Source organism: Xyrauchen texanus, chromosome 27, assembly GCF_025860055.1.
Source record: "Xyrauchen texanus isolate HMW12.3.18 chromosome 27, RBS_HiC_50CHRs, whole genome shotgun sequence".
Lineage (NCBI taxonomy): Eukaryota > Metazoa > Chordata > Actinopteri > Cypriniformes > Catostomidae > Xyrauchen > Xyrauchen texanus.
In genome coordinates, this window is record NC_068302.1 from 2,896,409 (window position 1) to 2,922,052 (window position 25,644).

General features: G+C 41.1%; 1 protein-coding gene across 2 annotated transcripts in view; it reads right to left on the bottom strand.

Annotated features, from left to right (window-relative positions):
* Positions 1–5,466: 5,466 nt before the first annotated feature.
* LOC127620864 (protein bicaudal D homolog 2-like) overlaps positions 5,467–25,644 on the bottom strand; it is a 56,221-nt gene continuing 36,043 nt past the window's right edge. Inside the window, exons 7-10 of one of the 2 annotated variants that reach the window (XM_052094190.1) lie at positions 24,423–25,190; positions 22,631–22,782; positions 9,826–10,063; positions 5,467–9,623 (exon numbers count right to left, since the gene is read on the bottom strand). In XM_052094190.1, coding sequence (XP_051950150.1) covers positions 9,591–9,623; positions 9,826–10,063; positions 22,631–22,782; positions 24,423–25,190 — 1,191 coding nt within the window. In that variant the 3' untranslated portion in view covers positions 5,467–9,590. Of the gene's footprint in view, positions 10,064–22,630; positions 22,783–24,422; positions 25,191–25,644 lie in introns of both variants that reach the window. The other variant, XM_052094189.1, reaches the window with a different exon arrangement.

Here is a 25,644-nt window from a genome sequence, read left to right on the forward strand (position 1 = left end):
GAGCTAATGATTGTAAATTAGAAAGTTGTCCGGCTCGATGACAACAATATAATTACTGAGTTTTGTGACTGTGGGTTAAAGTATAAAACCAACCCCTCACTTTTGTCAAAAGGTGGCGCTACTGAGCCCCTGCACCACGCCCGTTTCTGAAACTTTGCACATGTCTACTGGCTAATAAATGTGATGTGTCTGTCGAGTTTCATGCAATTTCAAGTATGCTAAGAGTCTAAAAGCATCAAAAAGAATATTCGAGTTTGAAGCATTGCCGCTGCAACAGTATCCAAGATATCAATAATCCTTTCACATGTCTACATCTGCCGTGTGTTTACATTACACACCAAAAGTTTTAAGTAAATCGGGTAAAAATAAGAGGGTGATTTCAAAGCATTTTGAAAGTGACACACTTCCTTCTGCCAGTTGGTGGCGCTATAACTTTGACTCACAATAGTCACATCCATGCGATCGGGCTCTTACAGCTGAACAAACTGCTGAAGTTTCATCGAGATCAATTAATGTATGCAGAAGTTATAACACACTTCCTGTTTCTCTTTTCGCGCCATCATTTCGCTTCCTCGCCACGGCCAAACCGTTCGAGATATCAAAAATCCGCCGGCAATTTTTCATCCTCAATGTCTTGACTTCATGCTGACCGAGTTTCGTGGCGATTGGTGGAATTCTCTAGGAGGAGTATTTCAAATTCCATTGCATGCCTTTTCCAAACAACCCTAAATAGACGATTTCCTGTTGGGCTGAGGTAAAAAGTAAAAGTATGAAGGATATATGAAACGATGAGATCTATATGTGTACCGAAGTTTCATATTATTACATGCAAGCGTGTTTGATTTATGGACCAAGTTTTCGGACCCCGTTCCAGGGGGCGCCGTCGAGCCCCCCTGCCACGCCCCGGTACCAGCTTCAGCCCGGCCCTAATGGCCGCGGGTTCTGACCCGTGTGCAAAGTTTCAAGAGTTTTCGAGCACGTTAAGAGCCCCAAAAGTGCCCCAATAGTCGTAAAAAAAATAATAATCATAGTCATCCTAACGAAAACAATAGGGCCTTGCCTTTTCAAGGCTTGGGCCCTAATAATCCTAACGAAAACAATAGGGTCCTACGCACTTTGTGCTTGGGCCCTAATAATAATCCTAACGAAAACAATAGGGTCCTACGCACTTTGTGCTTGGGCCCTAATAATTCTAACGAAAACAATAGGGCCTTGCCTTTTCAAGGCTTGGGCCCTAATAATCCTAACGAAAACAATAGGGCCTTGCCTTTTCAAGGCTTGGGCCCTAAAAATCGCCAAGACCATCAAATTCAATTTGGCTCATTTTAGACACATCAGACCATATTTAACAACAGAGGCAGACAATAAAGATTATTGATAGAAAGACTAATAGCTTCCACCATTGTCATATAATAAAAAAATAGAATCTATTGAATTTAGATAGTTTTAAAATTTTTGCAGATGCATGCCTCATCTTTAAGGTGTTACATGGGCTTGCCCCTCCCCCGTTGAGCCAGTTCATAAAGCAGAAGGATAGCAGTGGTAGGGTAACAAGGGTAGTTACCAGAGGGGACTGTGTTGTACAGTACAGACGTAGTAAGTTTGGACAAACAGCATTCTCAATTAGGGCCATCCGTTACTGGAACGGTTTACCTACTGAACTGAGAGAAGACACAAATTACCAAACATTTACACATAAACTTAAGATATGGCTTAAGGCAAACCAGACTTGTAACCACTAGTAATCTAACAACCTATTTTCAGCACTTTACATTATCTTTATGTTTATATATATATATATATCTGGTATTGTATTTCTCTTGCAGTACTTGCTGAAGCACTCTAGTGAGGATAGTGGACACTGATTTGTTATAACCTGCCCAGGGACTACGGATGAAAATTAGCTTATTAGCTAACTCTGGTACATTTCCATTGAAGTGTAAAATGGTTGATTAATGTACATTGTCCCTGGTAAATAAATAAATATGTGTGGCTCAATTATTGGCATCCTTTTATTCAATACTTTGTGCAACCTCCCTTTGCCAAGATAACAGCTCTGAGTCTTCTCCTATAATCCCTAATGAGGTTAGAGAACACATGGCAAGAGATCTGAGACCATTCCTCCATACAGAATCTCTCAAGATCATTCAAATTCCGAGGTCCACACTGGTGGACTCTGTTTTCTATGGGGTTCGGGTCCATGGACTGGGATGGTCATGGCAGAACCTTGATTTTGTGGTCAGTGAACCATTTTTGTATTGTTTTTGATGTTTGTGTTGGATCATTGTCCTGCTGGAAGATCCAACCAGGGGACATTTTAAGATTCCTGGCAGATGCTGTCAGGTTTTGATTATAATTTTTTTTTCTGAGGTAATGATGCCATGTATCCGAACAAGATGTCCAAGACCTCTGGCATAAAAACAGCCTCACAGTGTTGAAGATCCACCACCAAATTAAACCGTGGGCATTGTGTACTTATCTGTGTATGCCAAATCCATCTCTGGTGTTTGCTACCAAAAAGATCTATTTTTGTTTCATCTGACCATAGAACCTAGCCCATTTGAAACTGAAGATGCTTGAGTTTGTTGTTGGATGAGAGCAGAGGCTTTTATTCTTGAAACCATCCCAAACATCTTGTGGTGATATAGGTGACGTCTGATTGCAATTTTGGAGAATTTCTGACCCCAAGACCCAACTAATTTCTGCAATTCTCCAGCTGTTATCCTTGGACAATTTTTGGCCACTCGAATCCTCCTCCTCACTGTATGTGGAGACAATATAGACATGTCCTCTTCCATGCTGATTCGTAACATCTCCAGTTGATTGGAACTTCTTAATTATTACCCTGCTGGTGGAAATGCTTTAGCTATTTTCTTATGGCCACTTCCCATTTTGTGAAGCTCAACAACATTTAATTGCCAATAATTGTGGCAAATATGTTGAGAAACATATTTATATAATTATGAGATTTTGGCCACAACTGTACTTTCGCCTGCTATCTTCTCAAGTAATTAAAAAAAACTTGAACTTGATACGCTCAAATGCCAAAAGGGACAAATATATAGTTTTTTTTTTTCTCTAAATCGTATTTTAAAATACATAGTGTTACAAATCACACAACTTCAGATCTTTGAGCATTTCTAAGAGTTAGGGGTCATTTTCACTTTAGTTTTAGTAATATTAAAAATGACCTCATACTGTATGTATCCACAGTGATCTGGACTAAGCCCTGATGATTGAATCTAATTATATCATTATTATTAACACGATAAATTATTAGTTATAAAAAGAACTATGAGACTGTAAGGCGGGTGCCAGTGAGTCTGGGCTGCTCCTCGAGAAAACAAAAGGCTCTCATGAGAATTAACATCTGAACTCTCGAACAGCAACATCCGAGATGCAACAAACTGTGCAGCTAACACCTCCCTTCTAAAGTCTCTTCATCTCACTCCTCCTCCTCACTTAAAGCTCACTAAAAACCTATGCAATGTGAAGTGTGCACAAAAAAGTAACTAGAACATGTTTGGTATCATTTAAAGTCTCTCAGTGCGCCTGATAAACTGGTCTCATCCTCCCAGCCATAATGAAAAGCAAAAAAGAAGTAATAAAATATGAGAACTGTGGTGTGCCCTCCCCCATATCCTCCATACCTCCTGTATGTAAATCTACAGGAACCCCCTCAACAGGGGACCAAAATCTAATTTTAATGACAGACACCACCATTTGGTAAGCATATTGAATTATCTGGGTATTTAAGGAAATGCGATACATTGTTCATGGTTCTCTGTAGTCAGAGGAGCCCACACAGTTTACTGTGTGTAATTTATATCAGGTGATTGCAATTCGAATTTCTTATGTTTTGATAAAATGTCTAACTTTGACTTATCACTGTCTAATTGGAATTGATGAATTGATTATGTTACCTGGTCAATAAATTGTCAACATTTGATTTTATTCTGACTGACTCTGACATTGTGTTTCCCAAACAGATTAAACGATTCGTATGTTACCGCAAGTCTGCGTCAGATTAGTGACGACTAATATTTGGCATCGATTCAAGTGTACTTGGTTTGCAAGACAAAAAGGGAATTTCCGTTTAGAACAGCACACGCTGCTTGACCAATCTAAATTCGGGTGTGTCTTACCTCTGTTTTGATTTGATGTTTCTCCAGATAAGTGTACGTGGGAAACAACACATGGCCAATCCAAAGCTATTACAAGAGAAGTTATGTTGGTCAACTTACATCTGTAATAGTGGCCGTGACCTCTACTGAAGAAAACGTTAAGTTACATTCAAGTGTGTGCAATTCTATGGGGGCTATTCTGAAGTATCTTTGATTGTGTGAACTTGAATGTGACCGATCTCAGGTATATAGCAATTACCTCTGTTTGATGATCCAATACTGGCCGCTTGTGATCGTGAGACCCGCGGTGTAGAGAAAAACACGCGAGGACCTCAAAGCAACATAGTTTCTTCATCTAAATGGGTAAAATATAATTAAAGGAGTTAAAAGAATAAATCAAACATTCGCTCACTTTTAATGATGCTCTGATATCATTAAAACCTTTTTCATTTATGGAGTCAGATGAAATAACGAGGTAATACATAAGAGAAAATGTATTTCATTTAATCTTGTTGTGTTGCGTACAAGGAAAGACAGTAACGCGCAGAGATCATCACCCGTATTATTGGAGACCGCCATTGGACCGATAAACGGGCTTACAAGACCAACCCTTCAAAATGGAAGACAACACTGGGAAATAGTCCTGTGACTAAATATATCAGAGCAGTTGTGGGACACAAACAGGCACACAAACACACAAAGAAAAGTTGTGACTTTATATTTGTATTTATTGATTTTGGCCAGCATGACTACCTCTACACAGACAGAGTAAACAACACTTTAACGTGTTTATGTCAGCAGTAATATGCCAATTAAATACTAAACATTTCCAGCTCTCCCTCTTTTTACCCCATTCTCGTTTTGTCTTCCAATTCTTTGGAGTTGTAAAGTTTGTTTTTTCGACTCTGTGTAAAAGTCCCATGACTGAGGAAAAACATGCATATGACATAATAATGCACATTATAAAGTTCAGTACTGCACGACATTTCAAATAAATACAAACATGTGGAAGTTGTTATTTTATATAAAGGTATCAAACTTTCCATATAGCTCAATACTGGAACACAATAATAAGAGTTTCCAATCAAAAGCTTCCACAGCTAGTTGAATATCACGATGCTTTTACTTCCAGCAAACAGAAAACTTTATTTATCATGTAAATTGTTTTAAAAAATTGCACTTAGTTTATTTCTTTCCTCGCTTACCGACTGTATTTCTTATATTTATGCCTCAACAAACAAGATGCGACTTTCATGGCACCGTTTGCTTGTTGATGCAAAATGTTTTCTGTTTCCTGAAATCGTAATGCTTGTTTAACCATGTAAAAATATTCAAGATTATATATATATATATATATATATAAAAAAAAAAAACTATTGGACAGAAAGAAGACGCACGCTTTCTCACAACTGTCACCAATACTATCAATACCACATGATCTTCAGCTATCTCACCATACAAAGCTAAATAACACCAGTCTCCAACAGCAAAACACAACATGCGTTTCGTGTCTCAGAAGTTCAGTTCATAATGAGGCAAACAAGGATAAATCTGGCTTCAAACCATTTGACAAAATAACTTTTGCTAAAACCCCTGAATTTGCTATTAGGATCACTGACCTGAAGAATTCAGTACAATCTCGGTTTAATTTCACTAACGGTAAATATCATCTTCACACTCTCGCGAAACAGAATGAATGTCTTCTGCACTTATTGCTGCTGTTCAGTCTGAAACAAGACATACTCATCCGTTGATCTTTTGGAAGGAGTGGGAAAAGAAAACTACAAAAACCTAAAAGCTAGTCTAGTATTCTCTCTTGAAATAATAAAAGGCACTAATGGTCAGAATGAAAAGCATCAACAACAGGTAGAGGTCCCAGGCCACACCCTCTTCTTGTGTATATCGCTTCCGATCCTTTTCAAAAACCCAGACGGTGCGCCGACACTTGGCACAATAGATAGAGAGAGAATTACAGCATTCCAATTTGGAATTAATTCATTTATTCTTGTACAAAATGCTGAAGGTCAGTGATCCCTGTGAAGCTCATGTGAAAATGCTTGAAATGAAAAAGAAAGAAAAATCCATGCAATTTTAACTGAAATTCAATCGTTTTGCTGGTTTTTCCAAAGCCTCCTTTATCAAATTAAGCCACAATGTCATTAAGTTTGAAAATGTTCACTTTGAACTATTCCTAGGAATAAATATATCGACAAAATCCCAGCATATGACCGCCTGGAATTTTGTTTAAAATATGGCAAATGTGAAAAACAAAACAAATTATGAAGAACACAGAGGAGTAATAGGATACATAACACAGATTGTGATGTGATATTAACACGAATAAACCCAATACTCTTCAAATATACTGTGTAAAATACCGACTCGTAAACCAAAACACCAAACTAGTAAAACGTAATAAAATAAAAGTTAACATAAAAGCAATATAACCCTATATTAATGGTTACAAAATCCTAGACAAACCGATGAAGGTTGAGGAAATCTAGACACTTTTCGTTTGATTAAAAAAAACTATATATATAGTATTTATATATTTTAATCAAATTTGGAGTTGACGTTTTCAAGACTTTGTGAACGCAGGCTTCCGACAAAATAAATCAAAACTTTTCCTTAAAAGTCAAAATGAACTTAAAATACCCTGCTGGAGCTCATTTGTATAATGACTAGAAAGGTTTATAATTTTCAAGAATGAAAAAAGAACCAAGTAAATGGTCATCCAGTGTGTTTTGTTAGTCCAGGGGAGTTCAACGTTAACCGTTTGTGAACACTGAATTTGTCGGCACTGGTGGAAGGTTGAATTGGAGAACACAGAAATAATAGCAGTTAGCATTAATGTTAAATTCAGAAAGCCTTCCATCTGAACAAAAGCTGCAGTGAAGCAGGGATCAATGCAACTAATTTAGGAAGAAATCAAATAAAAGTAAAAAACAGGGTTAGTCACCAAACCCAAAGAGCCAATGTTTGTTAGTGTGGAAGATTAATGTAGATGACGTTAATGTAGGAAGCCAGGATCTCAAAAGCACTAAATGTCCTCAGCCCAAAAAAAACAAAACAAATAAACAGTTTGCCTGGTTGGACTTTAAAATGCTTGTTAAATAGTAAAGGTTGTAAACAGTGAAACATGAATTGATCTACTCCTCCAAGGTGGTGTACTGACAACAGACATTTACCAGATGTTAATTAGTAATACTTTCTAAAACCAAAATCGGCAAAATTCTACATTCAATGACAAGGCAAGAAACAACTAATCAATATCTTCTGGGCATAAACAAAAAACAAAAATACAAATATACAAAGCTTATTGTTGAATTAAACCACCATATCCAATATCGATACCAAACCACCAGACCTAGTTAAAGGAATGTTCCGGGTTCAATACAAGTTTAGTTCAATCAACAGCATTTGTGGCATAATGTTGATTATCTCAAAAATGTATTTCAACTCTTCCCTCCTTTCCTTAAAAAAAAGAAGTAAAAATCAAGGTTACAGTGAGGCACTTGCAATGGAAGTCAATGCGGCCAATCTGTAAACTGTTTCAAAAGTAAAGTCACTGCGTTTATAACATGATCTTAGTGTGATAAAATCCTAACTAGCCTTTTCTGAATGAAGTTATAGCCAATTTTACAACTTTGTTACTATGACGACATGTAAACCTTTAAACAATTGTGAAACCTATGTTTTAAGCAACTTTACAGCTCAAATAATACACAAGTTATAACAGAATAATTAATGCAAGTCCTTTTATAGAATTATAAGTAGAGGTCAGCCAGTAGTGGGAATTGCCGAAAACCGATTCATTGGCCAATAGTTTTCAAAAATTATCTCATTCTTTTCTTACTATGGCAGGCAAAGACAAATACTCCAAAATGAATACAATCCACAATACGGTGCATAACGTGGTACTTTTAAGTATAAACAAGCTCAAAACACACCAGGGACTCTTATTTTGAAAATACAAAATGGTGATCAGCAACTATCGGCATAGATTTTTGTCGATAACCGATAGTTCAGATCCAAAAAGCAACTTTATCGGTAATATCGATATATTGGTCTACCTCTAATAAGCTTTAATATTTCTGCCTTAAACCCTCCAAAAATTGGCCCAATTCACTTCCATTGTACATTGTTCCATTGTTTTTTTTAAGAAAAGGATTGACGTGTCGAAATAATTTTTTGTGGTCATCAACATTATGCCACAAATTCTGTCGATCGACTTGTATTGAACCGGAATATTCTCACCAATCCCTGACAAACGTAACTTATCTCATTCCATTTCATGAAATTGTCAGTAATTGAATATGATTGGTGATTGAAAAGTATTAATGGGTGATCAATTTGATTGGTGATTAATGTATTAGGAAAGACACTAGACTCATGTCCCATACCGGGAGTCAAACTGGGCCGCCAGAGTAAAAAGCAGGAATCCTAACCACTAGACTATATGGGAATATACCTTACTGTCTTTTGAACATGACTCAACATGTTTTCAATATGGAGTTGAGGGTGATTTCTTATCATACAGTATGTTATCTACTAAATCCAAAAAAGACAAGTTATGATTTGTGTTGTTTTGAAAGGAGTGTTGCGACACAGAAGGCTCCTCCTCTGTTTGTTTTACACATAAATTGAAGAGAACATTGAATTATCACCATGTAAAGCCCTTCACCATGACTTCACCACATTAAGCCCTATGTCAAGTGTGCTCAAGTACATGAAATCAAGTCTAGAACATGTTAAAGCTCTCAGAAATAGTTTTGCAGCCACACATCTACTAGCAATTGCAAACTAAAAAACAGGCCAGAAACCGATGCTCTTTCCGGCGCATGCTTATGACGGACCCTGTGCGTTCCCGCCTGCCTCCTCAAGAGTGATATCCCTCCAAACGCTCACTCGTGAGCCAAACCCGTCAAATTCGTTTTTTTATTTTTTATTCTAGCTAAATAAAATGGCACAATTCAATGGGTTTTCCTGCACGTCAACAAGGCAGGGAGAAAGTTTGCATATTTAGTTTCATCTGCCATGTAAACACATGTTACCTGATTGGACGGGCTGCCCGTTTCAGAGGCAAGAGAGAGATCCCCGCTTGAAAAAACAGCTTAAACTAGCCTAAGGTGGTTTGCTGGTCTTAGCTACTATACTAAGACCACCTTTGGCTGGCTTAAGCAGTTTGTCTCCACTGGGATGAAGGTCAGAGGAAAAAGGACTTTTTAAAGAAAGAGTGCAAAGCTATCAGCCAGATTGTGACAACCACAATTCAACACGCTCTCTATCTAGCACATATATCGGTCAAATCTAAGAACACGTACACACACACACCCATGTGCGAAGCTGCTTTAAGCACCATAATACCGGAAGACGACAAGCAGCCCTTCCCGTGAACCTATACGACTAAATGCTATCATACTGCCCTTAGCGAGCTCTACAACATCAACTTCATTCTGCTGGATACTAGAACGCTGGCAGGCGTGGCCGTATTCCGCCCTAAACACATGGACACATCATACGGGTTAGCACACAGCAAGCAAAGAGCATGAGTGGAGCTTTGTACAGTCAGCTATCAACTGAAGCAATGGCTTTAGTCGCAGTAGATCTTGTACTTTTCACTGCAAAAGACCATCGGTGTTCCCGCGTGGACATTGGGCTCACCGTGACCCCCGCAGATGGCGGTGGGGGCATGACTTACACGGGAGTATGTGGAGTTGTGGGCGGATCTCCCACGTGAGGAGGTGATCTTGGCGCGGCCATTGGCTCCGCTCCGGCGAGTCTCTTCGTGGTCGAACTCGAGGTCTTCCAGGCGCTGCGTGAGTGCCAGCTTCTGCTGAATGGCCATACGGAGGAGAGAGTTCAGCGTCTTCTTCTCGTCCTCTGCAGCTGCCAGCTGACGCTGCATCTCATCCAACTGAGTGACATACTCGTCACAGCTGAGTGAGAGAGAGAGATTCACATAGAAATATTCATCAACACTACAATGTCACACACTATTTGTGTTTCCATGCATTATTTTGTATCCTGGGGTTTCTTTGGCCACCTTTACACTAAGCATTAAAATGCAGTGATCGAATCAATATCGGATAGCACTAGTTGACTAGATTAAATGGCAGGTGTAAATATACCCAAGACGCACTGTGATCGGATCACAGAGTTTCCGTAATCCGGATACAGCTACGCTAGACTAATTAATTATATAATGAGGTTGCACTACAGTCATCCAGCATTGCCAAAGCGCTTTTTTGTTAATTCTGCTGTCTCAAAGGCCTTGCAGTCTTGTCACCAGAAAAATGAACAATATCCCATATATTATTCAATTGGAATAAACTTGGAATGTCTCGACTCTCTCCTTAAATCCCACTCATGTCTTGCACAACACATTTAACCAGGTTTCAACTGCACCGTGGAAATGTGTGTTTCATTTCAGAAGCATATTCAGTGATTCAATTTCCAAACACAAGATAAATATCATTAAATTTGCTTTGGAGGCCCAAAATTTTGCAAAGCATTTCAATGCAGGAGAAACCCTGAACTGTCAAAGTGATGGTAAGCATATGAATTATCCATCAATGTTTTATAATTAGCTAAAAACAAACATTTAAGTTATTTTCAGCCTCTGGTGTAATATGTAGGTAACATTTTCCAATTGATCTCTATCCGATCACAGTGGAGATGCATTTGACTGCAAGATGGAAATGCAATCCAGCTAAAGAATATCAGGATATGAAACGCATGTTTATGCCAGGTGTAAATGGAGCCTTTATATTTCAAAGGGTGTATTTTTATTAAAACTAAAACACAAAATATTTTTGTTATATCGTCACAAGTCCTGGAAACTTTTAAATCAATCATAAAAATTATTAATACATTTGTACAATTATGTTAATCTAAACACGGAGTAAAATAATCATAAACCAATACTGACTATTTATTGTGTGAAAATAATCACAATAATCAATCAGTTTTTCCAAAATTATAACTAATCGCAGTCATTTCCATCATATATTTGTTATTTGTTACAAACAAAGTTTTGGGTTAAGAGTTGTTAAGAATGGGGGCCTTTCCCATTCAATGCTACAGACAGAGAAATTGCATAATTAAAGTCGCCATTTCAAATCGTTCAGTTTGCGCAGTTACAACAGTTTCATACACTAACCTGCAAACTCATCAACATCACTGTTTATACTTGAAGTAGTACATAAACCTTCGTAAATTTTGGACTGCCATCTGTTGTGCAAAATCAGCTCGTGTGTGTGTGTGTGTGTGTGTGTGAAATCTGTGACCGGCTTCAGTAAAGGTTCTATCACCCTCTTGTGGTCTCCCAACGCTAAACTGAGTGAATAGGAAAGCACACAAATTAGGCTACTAAATAAAATGTCGTCTAATTTTTATTACCAATGCCTCAAAAATAATATTGATCATATAATGTGCCGATCAATAATTAATATTTTATGACATCCCTATATAGTGCTGTGTAAAAAAAAAATTTTTTTTTATTGTATATCATTTTCCACGTGTGTATTTAGTATATAGTACATATGACACTAGCCTTAACAATGAATGAATGAACGTTCACAAGCCAAAAGAGTCCATTAATTCATAAAGTTTAAAATGTCATTTCCACCACATGATGCTTTTAAAAACGCAATACAGTTTTTAAAAGCATCATGTGGTGGAATGTTCGTGACTTAAAAAAAAAAAAAAAAAAAACACAAATATGACAGAATTCTCCTGTGATGCATTTAAATGTATGAGTGTCGTTTGTGGACAAATTAAAGGAATAGTTCACCCAAAAATGACAATTCTCTCATTGTTTACTTACCATGATCCCATCTCAGATGTGTGAATTTCTTCTTTGGAACACAAACCATAATACATTGATAGAGATGTGATGTCTATACAATGAAAGTCAGTGGGGTCCAAAACCTTACAAAAAGAAAAGCTTGAAAGTTTTGGACCCCATTGACTTGCATTGTGTGAAAAAAACCAAATGCAACTCACATATCCATGAAAATATCTTCATGTCTTCCACAGAAGAAAGTAAGTCAAACGAGTTCAAGATGGCATAATGGTGAGTTAATGATGAGAGAATGATCATGTTTGGTCGAACTATTTCTCTAAATAAACAAGTGTGCAAAGTGTGTTTTAAGAGTTATTTTCTAAAAGTCCACAGGGCTAAAAGTTCCCACAGTTGAAGACACAACACTATACTTCAGAGTGATTTAAACTGAAAAGATTTATAAATAAAACCACTAGAGGGCACTTCCTGCTTAAATTTCTAGGCCTCTGCTCTCTTGCATTTGGTTACTTGCATTTAACACTTTGTGTCGAAGACCAATTGACATTGTGTCTAGTGTAATCTGTGTGATGTATCTGATGGCAATACAGTATCCTTGTAATTGATATTCATGTATCACAGTATTTACATGGTACTCCAAAGTATTTGAAAGAATACCCTGGTAAATGTCCAGGAATTATTAGAAATATCAAGAAATTAAACCAAATTAGGTAAATACACAGAATATAGGTAAATAAAAAAGCCTGACGATGTTCCTTTGCCTCTCTAGCCAAAAATACTGAACCAGAAAAGAAAAATGATTTCTTGTTTTTTTTTGTCTTGTCCAATGCTGACCCATTCGTTAATATGCCCATAGTGCTGTGTCTTAATGAGGAGTCTATGAGCAGACAGGGAGGAGGAGGATCCAGCCACACCTTAAAGAAACTGCAATTATGACTTTGTTGCCTAAAAGCAGAACATGTTAGCGCATGAACACAACAATTATCATTACTGAATGCAATCTATTTTGATGCTTTCCGCGATTATAAAATGTGATGTTTAAGCGTTGTGTCATGCTCACAGATCAGGTGTTCTGTTTCATGAATTTTCAAATACGATTGATTATCACTAGATCATGTCATTTTTGGGTATTGTGAGTTAATTCATTTCTGTGATATCAAAGAGAAGAAAATTCTGTTAAAAGAATATTCCGGGTTCAATACAAGTTCAATCGACAGCATTTATGGCATAATGTCAAACTTTGTTGCCATAACGACTGTAAATTACGATTTAAACAACTTTACAGTTCATATTTTAACAGAATAATTAATGTGTGCATTTATATAATTCTAAGCTTCACATTTTTGCCTTTAAATCCTCTGAAAATTCATTCACTTTCATTGTGTCTCACAGTAACCTCCATTTTTGCTTTTTTTTAAAGAAGAGGGACGAGTCAAAATTAATTTTTGTGGTAATCAACATTAAGCCACAAATGCTTAAACCCGAATTTCACATTTCTTTGTGTACGTATGTGTGTGTGTTTATATGCGTGTTCTGGGCATGAGATTGAGGTTTTGGATTTAAAGACACGGCCCCTCATAAAAGAATCAGTGCAGCTTCATTAGCGATCAGCCCCTAGGTACCAGCCCTCTGAAGAGGGGGGCAGGTCTTTTCCCGGGAAGAGAGGCTGGGGGTCGTGCGACACCACTTTTGGGGCTTTATGCGTGCACGTGAGGGCAAGGAGCGGTGATGAGGCTTGTGGGGTTTTATTAGAAACACACTTTTCTTCACACACTTTCACTTCAGCTGCTCTTCCAAAATGTGGGAATGAACATCTTTACACATGAGAAACAAAACAGATAAGAGTGTGAGAAAGAAAGAAAGAAAGAAAGAAAGAAAAAAAGAAAGACAATATAAAAACTGAAAAGAGAACGTAGTGTTAAAGAATCTGAAAAAGAGTTTATCGCCACCAAGCGTTCTCTTACGAGAGGTTTTCTCGTATTGCGTAAGCTACGGGAAAGATTCATCTTTTCTGAGATATTGAAGCCAAAAAATTATCCTTAATTTTGTATCCATTGTCAACGCAGTGCGGCAGCTGCAGACCTTAAGCGGGCTAGCTAGCGAGCTCATAGGTTGCTCTGCGGCAACTGCTGCAGCCTATAGACGAGCTTGGGCGAACTCGCATCCAATGAGAGGCGTCCGCGCGCTCACTGCATCAAAGCCCGCCAAAATGGGCGTGACTAGAGTGCATATAAGCGTAGTTCAGTAGGCTGGAACCCTGATTTTCATCTCTTCAGCGTAAGCTCTTCGCATCTCTGAACCAGAAGCCGCCGCCGCTCGAGGGGCATCAAGCAAGCGTGGACAGCGCCGAAGAAGCCGGTCGTCTTCGCCACCTTCAGCCGTCCTGCGAGCTACGCCATCCGGCGACGTATCCTTTTTAAAGCAAGCTAGTTCTTAAGAACTTCACAAAAGAGTACGAAGCGTCTTTTTAAAGATGCCTCGCTCCACTTGCGCCTCATGCCGCGCCCTCTCAGCACCGGAGACCGCCACATCATCTGGCGCTCTCTGCCTGGGATTGGGGCATGCAGAGCTCGCCTCGCTGAAGGCGGATGCGATCTCTGCGAGGAGCTGCCGATGTCGACTCCTGCGGGCTCGGCTCGAACGCCAGGACCGAAGCCGCCGCCGCTTCTATTCAGCCGCGACAGAAAAAGCGCCGCTCTCAAAGGCTGCCGGAACCAGTGGTAGAAGCGATTGCCTCGCCGGAGCCCATCCCTCGAAGCATCGCCTTCACCCTCCCCGCCCACCCGGACGCCAGCAGTTGCCGCCGAGCGGCTGCTCTGCTGCCATCTCAGACGAAGCAGCGTGTTCCATCACGGCTTCGACAACGAGGAGTGGTCAGGCTCACACGCTCCTCCTCGCCCAGGAATCCAGCAGGACCCGCGCCGAGTCGGCGGGGAACTAACACGCTCCTCACACAGGCCGTCGACCGCCTCGGGCTCGAGTGGTCACCGCCCCTGAGCAGGCACCCAACAGATTCGACGGCTGCTTTCTTCAGAGCCGCCGCAGCAGCACCCGCTACCCGGCCGCTCCCTTCCTGCCGGAACTCCACGCCGAAGCTTTCCAAATCTTGAACGCGCTTCTCGCCAGGGTCCGAGCCCACGCCTCCACCTCTCTTGCTTCGGTGGACGGCGCCACCGAGAAGGGCTATGCTTCCATCCCTCCGGTCGAGGATGCAGTAGTAGCACACCTTTGCCCGCCCTCCGCGAGATGGCGGTCTAAACCAGTGCTCCCGTCTAAGGCCTGCAGAACAACTTCCGCCTGTGTTGGCCACGCCTATTCCGCCGCCGGCCAAGCTGCATCTGCTCTGCACTCTATGGCCGTTTTGCAGATCCTCCAAGCGGACCTTCTACGGGAGTGGGATGAGGAAAGCAGGCATCCAGAGGCGGTTGGAGACATAAGAAGTGCGACGGACCTTGCCCTCCGCGCTACCAAAGCTGCAGCCCAAGCTATAGGGAAGTGCATGGCCGTGCTGACTGTGACCGAGAGACATCTGTGGCTAACGCTAGCCGACATGGGAGAAGCAGAGCTTCACGCTCCTCAACGCACCGCCTCTCCATCCGGTCTCTTCGGCTCCGCGGTGAGTGGTATCATTGACCGGTTTTCAGAGGTCCAAAAGCCACACAAGCCATGAATCTCTTTCTGCCTCGTCACGCTAACTCCTCTGCAGGTCGCCCACGTGAGCCTCCTGCACGCAGCCTCTTCACAGCTCCAGCTCAGCAAAGCCAGACTTCTCAGCGCCGACAGGGCGGCCGCCTCGATCAAGCGCCAGACAGCCGCCGCAGACCGCCGCCCCACGGGCCTCGGCCTAGAATCGTGCTGAAACCTGAACAACCGAAGTCCTCCTAGCTTTGTTGACAAAATGACGGATCAGTCCCGCCGCGGCCGGACCACCGTCAAAGCTTCGCCCCCTGTCAGTCCCCTTCTCTCAGGCTACTACAGTGGTAGATTCAAACACCGTTTTCACGGCGACCCAAAGAAATCTTGTAAAGAGCAAACATGCCCTATGTGTAGAAAATGTGCCCACAACCCAGTGTTCACCCCTACACACAAGCATTACACATCCCGTGTCCCTATCAGAGCACACTCACATAAAGCGGTTACGTAACCGCCGAGTGTTAGAGTTAATAAACGCCCCACGAGCCCGCAGGCCGCTCCTCCTCTGCCCGCTCTGTCACACGGCCAGCAAACACCTTCTCCGCATGTAAGTCCCGTGTCCGTGACTATGCTCGCACATCACTTATCAGATGTGACTCTTTCCCCATTTACCCCAATCGGGAAGTCACTCACAGAACAGCCTGTCTCTGCTGTCTGCGAGCAGTCATGCATAAACACACTAAGCGCGCTCACACATTCTGTGTGCGGCAATCAGGGCGATTTGGCCATTCACCCTCTAACATTGCGCTTCAAAGCGTGGGAAGATATTCCAGGGATATCCGAATGGGTGTTAAGCACAATAAAACAGGGCTATTTGCTACAGTTCGATCGCCGTCCTCCTCGCTTCAGAGCGCGGCTTGAAACTACTGTGAACACGGAAGCAGCATGCATGCTTCGTTCAGAAATAGCAAACCTTCTGTATTAGATCTCAGGGTTTTGAACAAAGCGCTTGCAAAAAGACCGTTCAAAATGCTTACAACCAGCAAACTCCTCGCGCATGTGCGCCAGGGTGACTGGTTTATTTCTCTCGATCTGAAAGATGCATACATTCAGATTCAGATAAATCCCCGTCACAGGCCATTCTTGAGATTCGCCTTCGACGGCCAGGTTTATCAATACACCGTCCTTCCGTTAGGCCTGTCCTTAGCACCCCGTACTTTCACGAAGCGCATGGACGCTGGCGCCGCGACTCCCCGCGGAGTCAGGGTTTGCGAATTCTGAACTATTTGGACGATTGGCTGATTTTGGCACAATCACATACGGAGCTCCTGTCTCACATGACAGTTCTCCTCAGTCATCTGAACAGTTTGGGCCTTGCAGTCAATTGGACCAAGAGCTCACTACAGCCCAGTCAGGCAATTTCCTTCCTTGGAATAGAACTAGACTCAGTGGCAATGACGCTCGCTTATCTACACAGCGACGCTGCCGTGTTCAGCTGACTAGCCGCGCCCTTTCAGATGAACAGCCTCACGCCTCTGAAAAAATTTCAGAGAGTGCTAGGTTACATGGCCTCAGCCGCAGCAGTACTTCAGCTGGGTTTACTGCGCATGCCCGCTTCAGCATTGGCTAAACACCCGCGTGTCTCGCTGGGCTTGGGCCACAGGCCGCCAGCCGATCAGAGTGACTCAGACCTGTATCTCAGCTCTGCAGCCCTGGACAGTGGCCGAATGGTACCAGCGGGGAGTGACGATGGGAGCTGTATCTCGCCGAAAAGTCATTTCGACAGACGCGTCCAACACGGGTTGGGGCGCGGTCTGCGAGGGATCTCCGGTTTTTGGCCTATGATCAGTTCAGGAAAAGCTCCTTCACATAAATTGTCTGGAAATGATAGCGGTCGAGTACGCGCTGCGGCGCTTCCTCCTGGTCATTCAGGGTCACCACGCCCTGGTCCGCTCGGACAACAGATCTGTGGTATCCTATCTAAACCGCCAGGGCGGTATCAGATCCAGGAACCTCTTCCATCTGACGAAACGTATACTGAGTTGGTCCCAGTGCCACCTGCGCCGCTGAGGGCGACGCGACGCGCCAGGCCACCTGAACGACGGCCCAGACAGACTGTCCAGAGACAATATTCCCCAGGGAATGGTCCCTGCACGCCAAACAGTCCAGACGCTATGGCGCATATTCGGCAGAGCAGAGATAGACCTCTTTAGCGCCAGAAGAGAACTCTCACTGCCCAATATTTTTCTCAAAAAGCTGAGGACGCACTGGCCCAGGACTGGCCCAACCGCCCGCTTTACGCCTTCCCTACCGCCTCGCTATTGCCACAGGTAATGCAGAGGATCAGGGAAACGCGCCACTCGGTGCTCCTCATAGCCCCGCTGGGAGAATCAAACATGGTTCCCGGAGCTTACGCAGCTGTCACTGACAGCCCCGTGGCCCATCCCAGTGAGAGCAGATCTCCTCTCGCAAGCTCGCGGCACGATCTGGCATCCCCACCCAGAGCGCTGCGCTACACGCGTGGGTGATCAACGACTACCCATCGCTTTGCCAGAAGGACTAATAAACACCATCATACACGCTAGAGCCCCTCCACGAGAAGACTCTATGCGCCAAAATGGTCTGTGTTTTCAAAATGGTGCACCGACAGAGACCTGGACTCACGGACATGTGGGTATCGCCGCTGCTCGTGTTTTTACAAGAGCTGCTGGATAAGGGCAGATCCCCATCCACGCTCAAAGTGTACGTGGCGGCCGCCGCGGCGTTCGCTGAACCCCTGCACGGCCAGTCACAGGGTAAAAACGAAGCTGGTCATCCGCTTCCTCAGGGGAGCTAGAAGGATGAACCCTCCGCGCTCCCATCGGTTCCTATCTGGGATCTTTCTATAGTTCTCGAAGCTATGAAAGCCCCTCCCTTCGAACCACTTCAATCCGTGGATGTGAAACACCTCTCACTTAAAACCGTTTTCTAACTGCCCTATCATCAGTTAAACGGGTGGGAGATCTTCACGCCTGTCTGTTAGCGCTGCGTGTCTTGAGTTTGGACCAAGTGACTCCAAGGTCATTTTAAAGCCTAGACACGGCTATGTCCCCAAGGTGATCGGTACTCCTTTCAGAGCACAGATCATTTCCTTGTCGGTGCTACCAGCATCTGATAGCGAAGGCAACGCCAATCTCCTTTGCCCAGTCAGAGCACTGAGATTATATACTGCGCGCTCCGCATCTTTCAGACGCTCTGAGCAGCTTTTCGTTTCGTTTGGAGGGCGCACCAAAGGTCTCGCCGCCTCGAAACAGACACTGTCCAGATGGATAGTGGACGCTATTGCTGCCGCGTACGCGTCAAAAGACCTACCATGCCCGCTAGGCATTAGGGCTCACTCCACTAGAGGCATGGCCTCCTCGTGGGCATGGTCCAGCGGGATTTCCATTCACAACATATGTGTGGCAGCGGGCTGGGCTTCCCCCTCCACCTTTGTCAGATTTTATAATCTGGAAGTACCCGCTCTGCAGGCTAAACTGCTAGCGGTTTAATAAGCTACAGCTCCCCTGGTGAGCTGCATTAATGGGACACATTCCACACAGACCGGCACCGCCGCTCTGTCTATGTGCTTATGTACTACACACACACTGGCCCGCACTCTTGCCGGCCAAATATTAATTCCCCACTCACAAGGGCTCCCCCGGGTCCCCCTTAATTCCCTGGGGCTCATGCACTGGATGCTTGGCGCGCACGAGAATACGAGAGAACCTCTCGTAAGAGAACGAATCGGTTACTAACGTAACCTCGGTTCTCTCTAGATGAGGGAACGAGTATTGCGTAACCGGCCGTGCTCGCGCCACGAGCGATTTTTCGCTTCATTCAATGAAAACCAGGGTTCCAGCCTACGAACTACGCTTATATGCATTCTAGTCACGCCCATTTTGGCGGGCTTTGATGCAGTGAGCGCGCGGACGCCTCTCATTGGATGCGAGTTCGCCCAAGCTCGTCTATAGGCTGCAGCAGTTGCCGCAGAGCAACCTATGAGCTCGCTAGCTAGCCCGCTCAAGGTCTGCAGCTGCCGCACTGCGTTGACAATGGATACAAAATTAAGGATAATTTTTTGGCTTCAATATCTCAGAAAAGATTAATCTTTCCCGTAGCGTAAGCTAGCTTACGCAATACTCGTTCCCTCATCTAGAGAGAACCGAGGTTACGTTAGTAACCGATTCGTTTTCTTGTAACACTCTGAAATGAGGTTACATTAGTTAACATGTATTAACAATGAACAATTGCATTTAAATAAATAATCATTCACCAAAATTAAAAAATGTTTTAAAAAATATTGTTCAATGTTAATTCATTTAATATATATATATATATATATAATATATATATATACAGTAAATTATATCTAAAAAATAATGAGAAATTATATCTAAATATTAATTATCTATATATAATTTATATCTCAGTAAATTATATCTAAAAAAATTATATATATATATATATATATATATATATATATATATATATATATATATATATATACAGTAAATTATATCTAAAAAATAATGAGAAGGAGAATTAAAAATAAGTAAATAAATAAAACTCATAAGTATTCATAATTCAGTCATGTTGTAGTAATGAGAATTTTGGGGAAATTTTGCTTAGCTATCATGAATAATATCACTATGTGATATTATTATATATATAATTGAAATAAGCATAAATTAAAGGCAGTACAACAACCTCTACCTTGCTGTAAAAATACTTTATCATTTTTTCCACATTACAGCTATAAGAATATTACAATAAAAGGCTTCATTTTTTTTAAACAAAATATAATTTATTTCTTTATCTTTTTTTTGATGAAATATGACCTGGAAATATTCTTTATTTTCATATCAGCTTTAGCAGAACTAGTCTCCAGAGAACAGAAAAGACTTTAGAGATGTTGTTTGAGACTGGGAAAAAGCGTTCAGCCCACCTCATGATAATCTGCCCTCATTAGCATTTTAATACTCCCCAATCAGAACAATACAAAACCTCAAAATCTGACACAGCAAAGAGGCAGTTCAAGAGCTGCAGTGGCTTTAAATGTCATGTTCATTAACACAATGTATAAACACAGAATGAGGGAGACAGCAGTGAGAAGTCTAGTGTTGTGTTTTTACTGGATCCTCATCTGAGAAGATACATTTAGGAAACTTTGAAGCAAGGGCTAAATATTTTTTCTTAAGCTCTGAGGGTGTTTTTTTTTATTTTATTTTTTTTTAAGATTTCCTGTTTCAGTGGCATACCCAAAATTAAAGGCTTCTAACTTGACAAAAAACTAAACAAAACAGTGCTTCGTATAATTTCATGGAAAACCTTAATCTGTTTAATGATATAGATTATGTTAAATTCTGAGACTCTCAGCCAAAGAAACTGAAATGTTTTTTCTTATTTTATATTATATATCTCAGAGGGTAAATTGGGCATTTTCGAAAAACTGTTTGTTCCCAATCGTGTCGCATGTAACTGAGTAAAATAAAAAGTTACAGCATTATAAAATAATCTATCCAAGTGTCCAAAAGCCTCTCCAAACAAATAAAACATAATAATTGTACAAAAGAACTAATTACACAACAATGACTAAAGTTATGATCTCTCTCAAAAGCATGCAGGCATGAGTAACAAGATCTAATTCAGTTCCATTCTGTGTCATTTGAGTCATCGTTGAGTCTATGTCATGCAATTGGTTTATCTCCTGGTGGCCATATGCAATTAGAGTGAATGATCCTCTCTGCCCATATTTGGATGTCTCCCACTTCTGGTTGCAGCGATCTGAATCCTAATACAATTGATTTAGCGCACTACATAATTTCCGATGAAATATTATAATCCAGGAAAGCTAACGTGTTTTTAGCCAGATTGAACATTATGTTCTGTGTGATTATCTAATGGTCTATGCATCAGATTTCATTGTGTGTGGGTATTTTATGTTCTGTTTATTTTTCATGAAAACACAACATATAAGAAACACCTGTTTACATGTAACATGTTTGTCAAAGACGATTCATTTAAAATAATCTAAATAATCAGAGTTAACTATGCCTATAGAATTTAGAATCAGATGTTACAAGGGCTGTCAATTAAAAATAAAAACATTGAATAGTTTTATGTAATTACATGAGAATACGATTAATTGCAAATAATCAATTTTCAATATGTCTGAAGTTGACAGGGCTGTGTGTTTGCAGCACTGTGGATGTGTTTCACTTGCTTTCAGCATCCATAAATGTTTAAAACTTTGAAAAATTAGTCACAAGACCCCTGCATACGGAGTTCTACTCTTCCCATCTGTCTTTGAACGCAAGAAGGTAAGGCTGTATTGCTCGTCTTTTGTTGCCTGTACAGCTGGAGTTGCGATTACTGCCTCCTGCTTACTGGGACTCGGAAAAACATGGTACTTCAGCCAGCTTGAATTGCTTCGATGCTGAGAAAATTCCACATTACACTGAACTAAATTGTGTTCAGTCGACACCCTTAGATATAACACAAAACTTATTAAAGGCAAATTTTTAGTTAAGTGTCATACATTTGAATGTTGATTAATTTTCAACCCAACAACTATTTCCAAACTGGGATTTTGATGGATTTTCAGATTCCAAAATGCTGTCTACATTAAAAGTGGGTTGTCCGGTCCTCTAGACTATTACAGTGAAATTAGACCTGTCGCAATTATTAAATAATCATATCTAACCATGGTTATTTGAGATAACCGCAATTATTGTGCATTTCAATGTCCAATAGCCTTTTACTGTCCAAATAAGGTCATTTAAATAATCTGATTGGCCAAGCAGCGTTCTAAATCACAGCCGTACTGATATTCAGACCAACAGCACGATTGTGAGTGTGATATTGCTTATTTTTTCTGGCCAAGAAGTGCTCACTTAGACAGGGTCGTCTGATACTAACCTCACAAGCTACTCTAAAGCAACAAGATCCACAAAGAGAGGACGTGCTCATTGTAGCAGTCAATAAAGTTGTAAAATGTACTGTAAAGTTCTTGTATGTGTTTTGATAAATGTGTTTGAGTGTTTCATACCGAGTGGCAAACATGGCTCTGAGTGAGGAGAAGGTGGCAGCATCCTCTTTCAGAGCTTTGAGTTCGTTGCGAAGCTTCATCATGGTTTCAGTCACCATGGCCTTCTCATTCTCATACTTGCTCTTCAGGTTTGCCAGCGCCACTTCAGCAGTCTGAAATGAACACATGACAGTTAAAAAACACTTAAACTTAAACTAGATTACCTTAGTTAGAGTCAGAATTAACACGTTAATGTATGCAATTATTTCAAAAAGTTTAAGAAGCAAACCTTTCTTAATCGAGATAAAGCAATTACCGTTAATACAGCATAAATCAGAATAAAGTCATTTTCTCATTACAGTGTTATTGAGTCATTACACTGATGCACACACCACAACAGTGCTTCCCTTTCAGTGATAAAATTATGGAGAAAGGAGCACTGATGGGACTTGTATGGGGATCATGGGATCAAGTATTTCTATGTAAGGCGCATTTTAATTACCAAAACATGTCAAATGTTAACTATCACCAAAACGCAGAATGAAACATTTTTGTTTGCAAGCACTCTTCATGTGAAGTTCTGGCATTGATGCCCTGACGTGAATCGTGACTGCAGCTTCACGATTGCTGAAGGAAAGCAGATAGCCACAGTCTACCAGCAGATTAATATTGTGGAGGATGAAAGTTTAAGAGATTTAATGTCCATTGCAAAGAATATGTAACCTATGGGGAAATTGGCTCTTTCAATTAGTCAAACTCCCAATTCGATTTTGGGAAACATTTTATGTTACTTTAATTGGTGCTATTTTAGTGCATTTCTATCTTTATATTGTGGAAGGCTTTGTTTGGAAAATGTTAACAAAGCATTATATTGTTACACATAATTTTTTTTCTTTCTTAAGATGTAAATAAATGCATTTTTACAGGAAGCTTATATGGTGTCAAATCATATAAACTGATTAGTCACGATTAACTACGAAGAATTCTGTGATTAATCGCGATTAAAAAAAATAATCGACTGACAGTACTATTTAGGACCATTATTTAGTTAAGGGCCAAAAGTTATAACATTTTAGGACATTTATAAAGTGGGAAAATGTGATTTCTTAAATATTCAAGAGTAATATTTTCAAATGAATACAAATATAGCATAGCATGACCCACAAATGTTCCAAAAATATAAAAACAGTTGCAGGTAGTCTTCCAATTTCATAGACAACTGGAGAGATTTATGGTGTCTTTGTGCCATAAAATTGTACACTGTCTGTTGTTTTTTTTTTTTTGGTTACTTTAAAATGCAGATACAAAGTTTGTACTTTTAAATCAGATGCCGTAAAATCAGACAACCTCTTCAAATTGAGTCAAATTAGAAAAGACAAACTTTTAACAACAATACACACTATCTTACCATGTGCGTTGTGAAAGTTAGTCCTCTAGTCTGAATATTTACTGTCAGATATGTGGAGTTTGAAAAAAAAAAATTAAATGTCAATGTTATATCAGTGGCCGATACTTCTTCCCATATAACTGGAAAGTGAAATTATTATCATCAATGCTGAAAGTACATTTTTAATGCCATTTTCATATGACACATGACAATGATATTTTAACCATTACATGTTCATTTAATTACTATAAAATTAAATTTTATAAACTATGAAATAAAAACGCTTATAATTCTTTCAGATTTATCCACAGCAAGATGTCTTATTTTGATATGCTAAATACTTCTGTTAATATCATGACTGAACATTAGCATAGCGATGAGGATGAAGATGTGACAAGAATTGGTTCTAAAGCTCTTCATGCTAACCTGTTTGTTTGCCTTCAGGACGGTTCTCAGTGTGGCTATCTGTTCCCTCTTGGTGCTGAGGAGGGATTTGAGCTTAAGAATCTCCTCCATGCTGGCCTCTTGTTCTCGATCTGACCCAAGACCCAATTCCAGAGAAGCCATGCGTTGGCGAGAAAGCTCTGTCGTGCGGTCCACGGCCAACTGCAAGTGCCTGATTTGGTCCCGGATGATGGCCACCAGGTTATAGATGTTCATGGGCTCCTTGCGAGGATCGGCCACTGGGGACGGAATGGAGAAGATCGGGGAAGAAGCTCCATCACTAGCATCGGCAGCGGGAAACAAACCACGTGTTAGCAGGATAGGAGAGCGGCGACCTCGACCTTCAGGGCTGGCCCAACCTGTAGTTTGGGTGCCATTAACTCCGGCTTTACCTTCACGGTAGAAGTCGAGCATGATGCGGTTGGGAGTTTCATTGTTGCACATGCAGACGTGGTGATACAGGTTGGCGAGCTCTTCGCTAAAGGTGGCCAGCTCATCTTGCGCTACATTAAGGTTGCCCTGGGATTCGCCTGCCACTTCACTGGCTTGACGAAGCTCTTTCTCGAGTCGAGCCAGTTGCTCGTGGTCCGCTCGGCTACTGTGCTCCAGAGAAGTGACCTGAGCGTTCAGAGATGCAACCTGGCTCACCAGCTGCACCCGCTCTTCTTTATACTGTGATTGACAGGCTGAATGCTCCGCCTTTATTGTTTTGAGCTCCTCCTTAAGTTGACTTGCCTCGGACACAGCAACCTGTGGTTTCAAACAATGCAGCATGTAAAACTTAATGGCTCTGGTACAAACCCTAGTGAGCTGCCTTACTGTCTACATTGGCAGCTGCATTTGACACAGCATTCTGACCATCATGGATTTGGAGTGCTCTACATAGGCAGCAACTTTGTGTGTCATACATACAGTATAGCACTCCTCATGTGAACCACATGACAGACTCAACAAGCAATTGATTTTAATAGAGTTTAACATACAATGCAATATTCTACGCATAAAAATACTTATTACACTGCTCTCTGGAATACTCAATTCAGATCAATTCAGATTCAGATAAATCATGCCACCTACTGCCTGGTCTGATGTTTCAAAATAACAACTGCACATCCAAAGTGATATTAGACTGGTCATCTGGGCATTGCAAGTCATGTTTACGACTTCTCGTATCACTCAGTGATCTCTACAAGCAAGCTAATAC